At 38.5% G+C, this 13,965-nt stretch overlaps 1 protein-coding gene across 4 annotated transcripts in view; it reads right to left on the reverse strand.

The window, feature by feature from the left end:
* AP2A2 (adaptor related protein complex 2 subunit alpha 2) overlaps positions 1 to 13,965 on the reverse strand; it is a 44,679-nt gene that overhangs the window by 10,981 nt on the left and 19,733 nt on the right. For 2 of the 4 annotated variants that reach the window (XM_038139104.1, XM_038139102.1), the window contains exons 3-14: positions 12,631 to 12,773; positions 11,809 to 12,002; positions 9,809 to 9,938; positions 8,725 to 8,826; positions 7,248 to 7,356; positions 6,602 to 6,749; positions 6,021 to 6,189; positions 4,728 to 4,865; positions 3,265 to 3,447; positions 2,835 to 2,932; positions 2,433 to 2,664; positions 1,465 to 1,638 (exon numbers count right to left, since the gene is read on the reverse strand). In XM_038139104.1, coding sequence (XP_037995032.1) covers positions 1,465 to 1,638; positions 2,433 to 2,664; positions 2,835 to 2,932; positions 3,265 to 3,447; positions 4,728 to 4,865; positions 6,021 to 6,189; positions 6,602 to 6,749; positions 7,248 to 7,356; positions 8,725 to 8,826; positions 9,809 to 9,938; positions 11,809 to 12,002; positions 12,631 to 12,773 — 1,820 coding nt within the window. Of the gene's footprint in view, positions 1 to 1,464; positions 1,639 to 2,432; positions 2,665 to 2,834; positions 2,933 to 3,264; positions 3,448 to 4,727; positions 4,866 to 6,020; positions 6,190 to 6,601; positions 6,753 to 7,247; positions 7,357 to 8,724; positions 8,827 to 9,808; positions 9,939 to 11,808; positions 12,003 to 12,630; positions 12,774 to 13,965 lie in introns of all 4 variants that reach the window. The other 2 variants (XM_038139101.1, XM_038139103.1) reach the window with 1 other exon arrangement.

Genomic DNA, 13,965 nt, shown 5'->3' on the forward strand with positions numbered 1-13,965 from the left:
ATCACAGGTCATCACAGCATCTTTAAAATTGACTATCAGTTTAATCCTGGTTTCTGAAGCCTAGCAAATCTTAGAAAGAATGTAAACCCAACCAGCAAAAATAGCAGAACCTGTAGCCAGTTCAAGCTGCAAACACTAGAGGAAGAGACAAGATGTTTAAAGTGTTTTTTCCTCAAACAGAAAAAATCAAGCAGCCAGGACACAGAATCATGCAACAGAGGCTGCATATACTGCCCAAGTCGCATGCAAGAACAAAGCATAGACTGTTAATCAAGACGGCCATGTATTAGACATTAGCAGCTTCCACTATTCCAGGTATTCTGAGGATGAGTCATGAGATGCATTTGGATGAATCTGAAATCTTGTTTTTGTAAGCCAACTCCAAGTTATCGTATACTCCATACAGTATAATGAAAAATTCCCTGGCAAAAGACTTTAAGAAGCCAATCATTAGGACCAACTCAAAACGAACAAAGTTTGGACCTCAAATTTCTAACATTTTTGGAATCCAAACCAGATAAAGCCACTGGTAAAGATAACACTGTGCAGTTTTGTTACAGGGCTGCAACCCATAAAGCGAAGCTCATAAAGCACAATGCAGTATTGACTGCCAGTCACCTCAATTTGGCATTCCAAGAAAATTTTGCAACTTTTCTGCTGAAAAGAGATTTCTGTCTAGTCAAAACTGTTGCACTTGGAGTAGCTATTCTCATACACTGCAGTGACTAAGTAGTAAATTATTATGCTTTAACAAATTGAGCAGGGAGCATGCTACAGTATTTCCTTCTCTAGGTAATCTACAGCACCTTAAATCTAATTACAAGTTATTCTAGGCATTAAAACCAGAAAGAAATATTACGTTATGGGAAAAATTGATTCTACCAGCTTTAACTGACAATAAAATGAGAAGTTTCAGCTCAGAAGAAAAAAACGTGGACTTGTCAAGCATAACTGAACTCAAATAGTACTATCAAATAAAAAAAGTAACAACTTTATATTGATTTAAGGACATCCTGGTGAAGGTAAGTGTTGTCCACGTCTATAAAAAACAATAGCCCAAACCAAGATGCAAAAGAACATGTTAGACAAAGCAGAAAAAACAGCTGATACTCTGAAATTCAAGTTAACTCCTTTTAAATATGTTAATTTTATAATCCCACCCTCAGTGCAATTTCATCAACAAGGAAATTCACATCTCTAAAGTAACAGCTACATTTTTCAAATAACAATGTAAAAAGGATTTTTTAGGATGCAGACAGTTTGTCCCCACTTCCATAAGATTTCCAAAGGAAAATAGCATCCAACCATGCAGCGAGGGGAAAGCAGCTGTACATCCCCTGCTTTATAGCAAACACCCAGAGCCTTAAGTTTCAGATCGGAGGTTTTAAATCCCCAAAAAGCCACTTTAGGAAACCAGTCTTTGCAAACCATCTAAATTAGTGAAATAACAGCTTTTAAACTCACAACAACACTGGCATTGACAGAGGCAGGTTCAGCACTTCCATTCATATCAGAGCTCCTCTCCTTTTTGATCTCTTCCAGGTCAGTAACTGTGCCTGGGCCTTTTTTCTTCTTCAGTTTAGCCAAAATGGAAGATTCCCTCTCTGGAAAGGGAGGCATTTCTTCCAACACTGTAGCCTTACCATAGGAAAAAAAAGTATTAGTTAAACTTCAGAGAAAAAGCCAAACAAGCTTCTGAGTCTTTGAAGAGACACACCCTTACAGATTGCATAAAGCAAAAGCAGAAGTAGTTACCCGCACAGAAAATTATTATGCAGTTTACTGTAGTGAGGGATTGATCGCTTTTTTGAATGAAAAAAGGCTTTAAAACTTTCTCAAGTCCTTCCAAAGCACTTGGTTAAGAAAACAGGAGCGTATCACTTCTCTGAAATAAGGATATTAAATTTAAAAAAAAGAAAATTTAAATAATTAGATCATAGCAGACCTAAGGGTTCTTAAGTCAGGCCAACCTAGACTTAAACCACAGAGAATACTCAAGTTTCTGCCCAGACCTAAGCATTTATTAGATGTCAAAACCACATGTGCAATGCCCTGATCAGACCCGAGAGCACAAGGTTAAATCACTGAACTACAGGAGACAAAAAATTACACTTTTCCTGCCCACCATCAAGTAAGTCCTCAAAAGAAAGCCCCAGCCTTTTGATATCTAAATCCTCTAGGACCCTCTATTATGGCAGCTTTCCCTGGCTCCTCTGCTCCAGATTAACATTAATGGTCATATGTCCCACTACAGCAATAACAACTTGGAATTTAGTTCTAAATTAAAGATGACTACAGTGAAATTAAGGAGACTAAAAGAACCAGCACCCATATTGCAATCCTGAGATTTCTGAGCAATCAGGTAAGGTTTAGTTGAGTTTAACTTGCTGACAGAGTACTGCATAATAAAGAAAATAAACCTTTATACCTACCAATATATCAGTACTAGCAATAGTACTGAGCCTCAAATACTCAACAGCTCTCTGCTGCAGCTCAACATCAGCATTCTTTAGCTGACTGTCACTGCGCAGCACATCTTGAATTGTAGTTTTGATTTCTGGAAACAGGTTCACAAACTTGATGTAGGTAGACAGGAGCAGAGCTCGGGTAGGGACACTACACAGATGAAACTTGGAATGTAGCAAGTTGAACTGGATGAGGGGACTTAAAAGAAGGAAAAAAAATTGTTCAGTTTTTGTAGATAAGATAATTCTTATTATTGCATTATTAGCAAAAGCTGAATGATTTGTTAACTAGCCCTTAGGAACGCTAGGAATTAAATTCTTTACAAAAAGCATTGCTACTTCAATTCCGTATTTTAGATGGTGTTTTACCTTGATCTTGGATCACCTGCTATCAGATTTCCAAATTCTCCCAAGATGTAGCCACCTACTTTTACAAGATTCTCGTGGCATGCTGGAGCTTGAAGGGCCTGTAACACATTAATAATCATGGATATGCAATGTACAAAAAGAACCGTTTTTTCTGTCACTTCCATTCCCAGTTTTCTCATCTACTTTCTTGCAAGAGCAGACCGTGGATGTAGGCACTACAGAGTACTTCTGAGAAAAACATCATGGGTGGTATGATTTCACAGAAGACTAATGTGAGTATTACTTGATTAAGAGCATTCTTAGACCCATCTACCAGTACTGTAGACTTCTGATAACAGATAGAGCTTCTTAATTTTTCCCTGTTACATCACGTGCTGCTTCCTTAATTCTTAGCTCATTTTGAAAGGGAACTGAAAACTGTCACTCTCACCTCAAAAACAGTCTTTGCTGCATATCCTTGCACATCATCCCTGTTGATGACAATCTGAATAACTCGGTACCACACTTCTTCACTGACATAGTCACCAGCAATGCGAATCAGATTCAGGATTGTATCCACATACCAGGTGTAATCCACTGCATACTTCTCAGCTAGAATTGCAACCTTCAGAACCTGAGCACACAAAAGAGAACACAGAAAGTTGACTAGCTCTTACTATGAGCTGTATATACCTGGTGATGCCCCACACTGGCCCAGAAGCCTCAGTTTTAGATGCATGAGCTTGTTCACTTGTTTCCACAGCCAAGGTGAAAGGTGAACATTGAAATGCTGTGCCAGAATACAGCAGTTGCCAAGCACATACAGCTTCCCCATAATGCATTTAAATATGTTCTATCTTTGTGACTTTCCAACTGTGTACCTAAGTGATCAAGAGCAATTTATAGAATATTTTTTGTTTGCTATAAAAACACCATATAAACTACCAGTGAGACAGGATCAAATAGGAAATTGGAAGCCTCTCAAAAAAAAGGCAAAAGCAAACTCAAGATAGCAGAGGCAAATACAGTCACCAAAGCACAGCTGACTTTTTCAGGTCATACTCAGATTCCTGCATCCTGAAGCAAACAATCAGCTTCAGGGGAGACCCCACACAATTTATTATCAGTTGCATTTACTACTCTTAAAAGAACAGGTCAGTATAAGGGAAAAGAATGAAATTCTCACTATCTGCCAAGTCAGGGGACATTGCCAACAGCAACCACACAGCACAAGAGGCAAATCCACAAACAGTGTATTCCACATTCACTTCTCCAACCAAGGGACTTCAGCACCTAACTAAGCTAAGTAACTACTGTAAGTACAAATTTTGTTTACCATCCTAAAAAGGTTGAAGTTATGTATTTCAACTTTTATCATGCCGGTAAGAAGGGGATAGATATCATGTCTCTTAGCTGATTAGAAGGTATTGGTTTTGGGAACCCTTAGACTGAACATTCTCAGAGCATACAAAGTTCTGCCTACAAACAAGCATTCACCACTAATTTTTGGAAGCTATTGGGCAACTGACTAGAGTAGGACCTAACTCCCACATGTAGAGAATGTGTTGGTGGCTCACTTTGCTTTTTATATACACTGTCCTGAGACCAATATAAAGTTCACTTTGCTTTTTATATACACTGTCCTGAGACCAACATCAGCTTTTAAAATTCTTAAGTTTCCCAAGTTCCCCCCTGACCCCTGGATTAGTTTAACCTAAATTCTTTGCAATTAGACTACAAAGTTTGGAGGTTTTGTTTGTTTGTTTTAGTAGTTTTCTCTGTTTTGGTTTTTTTTAAGACACCATGAAAAGCAATCTCTATCATAGACTATGCAGCATCCTAATCAATAGATAATACTTATGGTACCAAAACCACCTACAAAACAAATACTTAAGAAAAACACCAATAGCTTACAATTTCTTCCCTAATGGAATAATCAGCAGTCTCCAGGTAATTGAGCATTTCAGCCACAATCTGCTGGGCATTGCTTCGGTCACACATTGCATACAGGAGATCTACAGCTCTTTGTCGTACACTTACATCTCTTTCAGTCTGCAAAAAGACACAGAGACAAAGGTCAAGATGATTTCATCTTTGTTTGGAAAGTACATGCAACTTAAGAGATGAAACTCAGTATAATACACAGTGAAATTTAAAACAAATGAATTTGCATAATTTTTCAGATGCAGAATAAACTCTGATATACCCTTTATAGAAGCTGTGAGTTTCTTATAATATTTCTCACTTTCAGACACCTAGGAAAAGCTCAGTGGCGACTCAGACAGCTTCCTGCTTTTAAATACTATCACAAAAATTCAAATCATCAGGTTTTGTTTCTGTAGCATACTTACTCAAATCTGTGCAGATGCTGAAAGAATGGAGGAGCTTGTACAGAATACTTCAGTATTACACCGAGTAGGGTGGGTGATTTTGTGGTCCACTATGCACTGAGTAACTGGTACCAGTGGCCATAAATGCACCAATAACTGGCTGAAATAGTTAAATTGTTACCAGGCCAATGAGCATTTAGCAACCTGCAGGTTTGTTGTCAGGCATGCCTTGTAACAACTGAAGTCCAGCTAGAACAAATACGTACTTTTAACTTAGACTAATGTATAAATATGCTACAGCACAAACTTGGAAGAAAACAAAGCATTTAAACATCCAGCTATGCAAGTAAATTTACATGCAAATCAGTCTTACTCTTTTGACTTCTGTTTTGTCACATAAACATGGCCTGGGATTTTGTCTTTCTGGTTTCTGATCTTTACAATTCTGTAGTGCAAGCTGATCTGCCCTACACTCTGCATAAGCTATTACAGCAAAGGAACAGTGTCCAATACCAGCAAGACAGTAACAGAACTGTTTTCTCAGCATTCTCAATTTTGAAATTCCACATTTTTAAACAATTATTCATCTTCAGCCTACACTTGAGCAGATACCAGTTTTACAGGGGACACAGCTCCAGGTATCAGATTTACCAGCAAAGTGCAAAAATCAACAAAAGCTGACCACTGTAATTGCCAGCACAGCAACATTTTGCTGGATTGAGGTAAAAAACTGAGGTAGACTTCAAAGAATAACTCATTTAATTCCTAAGTATTATTAACTTAATTGGGGACAGGGAGCCTAAGGTAGTGGGGGAGAGGGCACTGAGGCAGGGGAGGAGACAACACTCAAAACCAGACCACACACTTCAATATTTACCTTCAATGCATTGATAACTGTTTCTATGTGTGTTTTCACAGCCTCATGTGAGAATTCAGAGCTGGCAAGCGTGCACATGCTTTCCAGTGCTAGGTAACGCAAATTAGTTTCTCGGTGCTGCAAGAACTGACCTAGCTGGTTACAGGCACGGACTAGTAGGTTTGGCTCACTGCACAGAACAGGAGAGAAAGTGAAAGGGTTAAAAGCAACAGGTTTGAGAACACTCAATTCAGAACACTATTTCTGCAGTGGAGATTTCTTAAAATGCTTCAAAGTGTCTGCTAGAATGCTTTGCTAGTGAAATGCAAATTCAGATACCGTGAGCAAATAATCTCTGTTGGATTAGAGTAGTGGGGTCAACACAAACCATCAAATAAATAAGCAGCAAAACCCAAAGCTACACAGCTCATTAACACTGTTCAGTTACCTTGCTGTGGTTGTGTTCTAATCTAGCAAGCAACTTTGTGTTCTTTTCCCCTTCACTCCCTCCCCCCATTAAAATCTGATTAACTGTTCAAGACATAGTCCCATCTTTTCACTTTAAAAGCCCCTCTGGTAACAGAAGTGTTGTCCCAGCTCACCTGTCATGATGTATAATTAAGCTTATTGCCTCAAACAGGACAGCATTCTTAGCATTCGAGTGTTGCACTTTCTTTGACTTTGGTGGCTCCTGTGCTTTGTTGAGGATGGTTTCCAGGCATTCTGTCAGACGGCCACGTACCGCAGGGTCTTCTGGAGAAGAATGAGCCGTTGGACAACTTCATTTTGCTCCAAACCCTAATCCCTACCTTGGGTTTTCCCCTAGCTAAATCTAAATTAACTAAATTATTCTGAGACATTAAAAACATTTACACTCCCCAACATACACGTGGAAAAAGAATTCTAAGCCACAGTTCTATTTGGGTGAGAACAAAAGCCAAACAATCTGTACTACAACATTCTTGGAGGCTTTAATATAGTTGAAAGTATTAATGAATGTTTAGAATGGCAGCTGCCAATGATTTGTAAGATGCACAGTGGTTAGACATTTTGTTAAAATTAAACACAACATAACTCAAAAGGCCAAGTAGCTTAGAGCTACCAAAAACACTCAGGAGTATAAACTTCAGTATCTTTGCCTTAAGACAATGTGCTTGCACTCCAAGCTATGGTAACACTGCAGTGCAGTAGTTCTTTGGAGCCAGTGTACTGCGTAAGAGATGACCAGTGCTGTGATGTGTGCATTACCTGGAGGTGGATAGCACTGTAACAGCCTCAGAAGTTTCACAGATAGCCAGGGAGCAGGAACAAAGTAGTATGTGTAGTCCTGAAGGTCTGTTGATGCAGAAGTTACAATCTGTAAAACAAACAGCCAGCATGTCAGGTGCTGAAGTTAATTGATTCACAAGCATGAAAAGTACCCAAAGAACACTGTAGGTCACCTCTGACAGCAGCTTAAAAAACTGTGTCACTAGCAAAGTCTAGTTCAGTAGATTAATTAGGTGCAAGCTGTCAGACAATGAGTATACCACAGTAAATGCTAGTAATGGAAATCCAGTTTTGTAGATACAGTAGTCTAGAAAGTCTCTTCTGAAAGCTTACTCGCATTTTTAAAGAATGAAGACAACCATCCCATAACATCAAAATGTTTAACGAGAAGTTTAACTTTCTGTGTTCCAGCAATTCACAGATTCAGCCAACAGTCTGGTGGCTGCTGACAGGTGAGCCTGCAATTCAAGTACAAGATGCTATGACAGACTGACCTAAAGCAGAAGGATCAACTAACACCTTCAGTAACATCCATACAGCAAAGCAAAAAAGAGATAGCATTCACAGAAGAGGTTTATATGTATAATGAAATGTGATAAGGATTAGATTAGATTAGATTGCCCCTCTTCATAGATTTATTTTACCCCTTTCATTCTAGGGTAAACATGAGTTTGGCACTAGCTTTGCTCAAAATAATTCTACGTAATTCTTACTGCTCCATTACAGATCAGGCTTTCACTTCCATCAGCACTCCCTTACTAAAAAGTATTAAAAAAAATCTTCATATTTGAAAAGAAAGCAAACAAGTAATCTGGGTATAAGACTGCGTAAAACAGGGTGTAAAATACATTTGTGAAGTAGTAGCCTCCTTAGTCTCTTTCCCCCTTCCAAAAGGAGGGGGAAAACACAATCAAACAAAACAGTGACATCAGTTTTCCAGCACAGAAATGTTAATTTACAGACATGTCTCTCTACTCCTCCCTACCCCTGCTTAACCCCCCTACATCATTTACAGAATATCAGATGCTTATGATTATTACCTTAGCAGCAGCTCAAAAAAAGGAATAGGAAGGCAATTAGTCTTGAAAGAAGCTTAGATAAAGTTAAAGCTACAGTCTGTATTTTTGAGGGGTTTGTGTGAAGTCTGTAGAATCAGTCTTTGATCCAACTATTCTTTGCTATTACAGTAACAAAGTGAGGATTACTACTTAGAGCACAGCAGGGATTAAACCAAGAAAGTTTGGGCAAGCCAATGCAGCTTTCTGTCCTGGTGAGCAACAAGCATTTAAAAAGGTTACCTGAAGCACCCACATGAAGTGACACTGAATCATCTTCACATTTCATGGTACAGTAAACTAATCTGACCCCAGAAAGCTGAACAGGAAGCTAACCTGATCTAGAAAGATGAGTAAATTAATCAACAGTGAAGTATTATCAGGGTCATCATTGGACTCACTCTGCTTAATCTAGAGACCGCCAAGGAGACTGAAGTCTTAAACTCTTCTGGGTTCTTCTGTGCCAAAGTGGTGATCAGACTTGTAGCTGCAGTAACCACACCCTAGGAAAAAACAAAACAAAACACAAAAAAACCCATGTTCAGTTCTGGATCAGTTTACTACACTGCCCATTAACACCTTTCAATTCAACTGTTTTTTAATATACAAAAAAATGTTTATCCCCATTACAAAGCCCTACATTAAAAAACTCTTACTTGGCTAGCAGCTAGACTAATTACACACCTGCAGAATCCAACAGAATTTTCAACAATATGATACTGCCATGCTTGCAGAGCATTTTATGCTATTTTTTGTATTAGCTTTGTCTCATGTTTGGATAGTACATCTAAAATAAGAGAGCTGTATTAAAATTAAGCCTGGACACAAATTGTCTTATTATACAAGAGAAGAACGAGTGGAAGAAATTCAATGCAGCAGATCATCCAGGAAAGAATTCTTACAACCCAACATGAGGAGAGGGCTTTGCATAACACAAGCACTGGATATTACTACCGCAGACTAAAGCACTCATTACTGTTGAGGCACAGGTAATTTTATTTTCATAAAGTAACTGGACCGGGGAAAAAAAACAGGGTCTCCTTTCTAATGCAAGAGGGTTTTTTAAGCATCAAAGTAAGAATGACATGGACACCATACGACAAGGAAGTCTAAGCAATGACAAATCAAGTCTTGAATCTTTAGAGCAGATCTATTCTTAAAAGGCCTAGGGCAATTAATATTACACCTATGCAATGTGATTTAGTGTAACGAGGCATAAGAATAATTAATTTACAGCCAGAGGAAAAGAACTTTTACATACTACTCTCATATCTACAATGAAAAGGTAAAAAAAAGCTTTATTAAAAATTAATAAATACAGCAAATAAAAAAGGGCAACTCCTTCAATTTTTTCCCAAAGCCTAAAAACAACAGCAAGCCACTTGCTTGAAAGGCTTGAGGAGAAATAAATTGTGTATTTAACAGCAGAAGTCACATCATTCTCTTTACACACTATGCCCAAGAAGCATAATAAGGCTGATTTACCAAGTGCTGGTCATTGAGGAGATGCACCACTCGAGATGTCCAGTCTCCCATGGGAACAAGGTCAGGAGAAGTTCTGTATAAACGCAGCAAGCATAAAGCAGCACTTTGCTTCACACTATCCATAGTGTCTCTGCAAGACAGACATACTGATTTAAAATACAGTGGTTAAGGCACAGCAATACCTGCAGGACAGCTTTATGCCAGATCTCACACTGACTCAGCATCCCTGGCCAGGCTGCATCTTTTCAACAGAAGGTCACTGAAGTTTTCTTATGCTGAAGTATTTGTTCTTCTTAATTTTTCCAGTAAGTTTACTTACTCAAGTTTTCAACTATTATAGAGGCTACAAGCCATATGTAATGATTCTTTACAAACTGGAGTGACATTTCACATCTTTTATGAGAATTTAAAGTTCATCTCATCTGATCACAAGAACAAGCTTCTTCCAGGCTGACTGAAATCAGACAGTTCAGATTACTACCCTATGAATGCAACCAAAGCTGGATCTACTGATAGGTCCTGCATGTCAGATAGAAATAATGAACTTCTCAACAGCTTTAGCACCTACAGCTAGAATGCAAGGTGGCTGTTAACAAGCACAAAACCCACAAATCTATTCACCTTGCCATCCCTGCTGCTGGCACAGAAATGGACTATTTTAAGAATGGCAAGCAACTACTCTAGTTCAGTGAACTCCTTTTCACAAAGTTGTTGATTAAGCATTTTGTGTGACGCACAGACAACAGCTATAAAATGTACAGAGCACTACCAGTAAGACTTTTAAGAGGCAGCTTATAAAGGGCAATCTTGGTTAAAAATTCAGAAACCTCTATATATCCAGTAGAAGTTCAGCCCAGCTATTTTTCATAAATTTATCAGTTTTCCACAACATCAAATTGTACCTCAGTTAAAAACCATAAACCTGTTCCTCCCCTGCCTATAATTTATATTTAAGCCTGACAATGCTCAATCTGGCCAGGTCACTTAGACAGGACAGACACACAAATATGTTTCATATTATCTTACAAATGCAGAAGGAATGAGACCCTGAAGAATGATCTCCAAAAACATAAACACAGCTCAGAGTTTAAACACTGACCTGCAGGTGCTGTGCTCTGTGTGAGATTACTGACCCCAAGTGAAGTTTTCAGAATTTTTTAAGGCTATCTTATTAAAACCCCATGACTCATCACTGCAGTATTGTCTCCACTATGCTACATGGAGAACAGCACCTGGCAATGGCAGTGGTCAGACATTTAGAATAGTTCTTACACCACATGTCACTTTTCATATTAATGTAAGACAGTTACTTGTTATAAAAAGATCCATGCATATTCTAAAACATTTCATAACCCTGGAGCTTAAATGCACTGTTTGCATTTGGACATTTTAAGTTTCAAAATAAATTAGCCCTACAATCACAGGTCCAACTTTACACTGACCTAATTATAGTTTCAGACATTTGCCAGGTCTGTTTAGAAACTTTCAGCTATACCAAAGTAAAAAAGTTGGTGGTGACTATTTGCCATTTACACAAATTGCTCTTCACATGGTTAATAGAGGAAGAAAGAAAATTCACAAATCAATATTATCATGTTCCTTATGAAGTCAGTACATTTACATAAGAACTTCAGTTTATAACAAAATGTGTAGTATAAACATCTATTTAGGTTCATTTATTTCTTTTTTCATCAGGAGAGGCAAGGAAAGTAAAACATATGCATTTCAGGGGTATTCAGTAACACAGATTTATCCAAAACAAAAATTAGATCACAACAAGGCTGTAAAAGCCTATTCAAGACACCAAAACTCTTAATTTTCACTCTAGTCTTACACTCCTACAAGCAACTCCACACGCAGGCAAGTGAAAGCACCTGCAGGTATTGGAATTGTCATTATACTGCAAGCCCAGGGCTGTAGAGCCCAAGCACAGATTAAGCTGCTGCAAGTTGCTGAAAAGTTTATTGATGTTGTATTTGAAAGAGGCATGTCACACCTACCCAGCCACAAGAATTTTGGGAATTTCTCCAGCAAATGCTTCTGCCATCTCGCGGCTGCCCACATTGGCAATGCAGTGCAGAGCAAGGCCCATGAAGGTGGGGTTCCGGCTGGCCAGGTCGTTCTTGATGGCATTGTTTATCAGGCGAATGAGCTCGCTGTTGGAGTTCACCAGCACGGAGATGAACAGATAGCCCTGTGAGTCACAACATGGAAAATCTATTTGAGCTGACTTCATTTATTGTGGCATTAACAGGAAATATGATTTCTTTGACACATACACTTCTCTCCAATACCACATGGGCAGAAATGGACATTTAGACAGAACGGCTTTCTACAAAGGCTAGAAAGATTAAGTGAATTAAACAAAAATGAGTAAGTTCAGTGTTACCCCAATTATCCGGTTTTAAGTGTTTTCTCAGTCTATTCTGGCATATACTCAAAAGATTGTTTTAGATGAATGGGGACCAATCAAGATTTTGGTTTATTATTCAAATACTAATAAGTTACATGCACCTGATAAACACAGCCTTGCCTAGAGAGATGGAAAGAGACATTCAGAAAATTTAAAGGTTACCTTTTAATGCAAGACTCAAGGCAGTTTCTTAACAAGAGTATTAATTTTATGCAGAATGCACTTTTTTTTGCAACTAGTTCAAGACTCCCTGTGCACAAAGGTGTTTAGATTTCAGAATCATTCCTAGAGCCAAAATAAAGCTTTAAGCCAGGGCAGGGGGAATGAAGCAAAATTCTTTACAGACTCCACAGCTGAGGCAGGATATTAGACAGACCAGTTTATCTTTTTTAGAGCTCAAGTTACTCACAATTTGTTTCTCTGTATATCTATTGGAACTGAGCAGGTTTACAGCCTCCATGTGACCAAAGTCAATGTCATGCCCCAGCAGAAAGATGAAGAGCAGTTTGCAGACATATTTTTTCTTACTGTAACCATCCAGAGCCTTGTCACCTGAAAAGCAATGAAACAAACAACAATTAAGTCTGTGTTGAGCTTTTACCTTGGTTACTTAGTGATAATTCCATCTACCATTATCTATGTCCTATAGGATGGTGATGAAAGGATGGTCAGGAAATAATGCTCTAATCTACTCCTTGAAGTATCCTGCAGTGTCCTTAGAGTATGTTCTTACTAAGAGGCAGCACATCCACGTTCACTCCATTTTAATTTTCCTGCTTCAGTTAAGAACATTTATGTCTTCCGTACATGTTCTCCTCTTAAACCAATTATCAAACCTTTATCTCAGTAAAAGTATTAACATACTTTTCCAAGTTCATCACTGTAGAGAACTCAGTAGCAACAAAAAAAAAACCCCAGCAAGTTGTTTTACAAAGATCAGGTGACAATGGTCTATCCCAAAGACTCGAAGAAATACATGGAATGAGATTACCATGAGAATTTTGAAGTTTTTGTAAAATGAAAGTATTCACAAGTGTTCCAGTTTCAGAAGAAAAATGCACTCTAAATAGGTTTGGCCATATATTTCAGTACTGCTGATTTTAGAAGCTTGCAGAAGCAACATGGAGCAGTGCAGCTTCCAGTTCATCGGGAGACCATTGCTTTTCCTGAAGGGAAGAGCTATATATGAGCAAAATACTTTCTGTGTTACATTCCCTCCCTATCTCACATCAGGAAATAAAGGGGTATCCAATAAATCAGGCAAGACTGACTGCTGGGTAGCAAAATTCTGATACATACTGCTGCCTAAAAGACTATATAAGCTCCTTCACCTCAGCATTCTGGGCCTGGAAGAACTGACCTGTCACATCAAGTGTGTATTCCCTAGTGACAGGCAACCTCAACCGGAACAGCACTGCATACACTAAAGCTTCTGTAAGATATCTCTTACTCATTGCTCCCGCCAATAAACCCTCTAAGCTGCCTTTTTATTTTATATTTAGCCGTCTATTACATAAATCTGAAGTTAAAAAAGAATCTTAATAGTACAGAAGTTACTCCTCCTTCCTTCTCATGAACTGATACAGAGGCATATTAAATTTGCCAGGCCACATGAATCTACAGCTCCCCTGGATTTCATACTACATTCACAGACTGGATAAAAACCAAGGAAACTTCACCACTACTAAACTTACAGTTAGTGAAGGAACGAAGACTACCATCTGTGTGTGAAGACGTGTAACAG

The sequence above is a fragment of the Motacilla alba genome, chromosome 5 (assembly GCF_015832195.1).
Source record: "Motacilla alba alba isolate MOTALB_02 chromosome 5, Motacilla_alba_V1.0_pri, whole genome shotgun sequence".
Classification (NCBI taxonomy): Eukaryota; Metazoa; Chordata; class Aves; order Passeriformes; family Motacillidae; genus Motacilla; species Motacilla alba.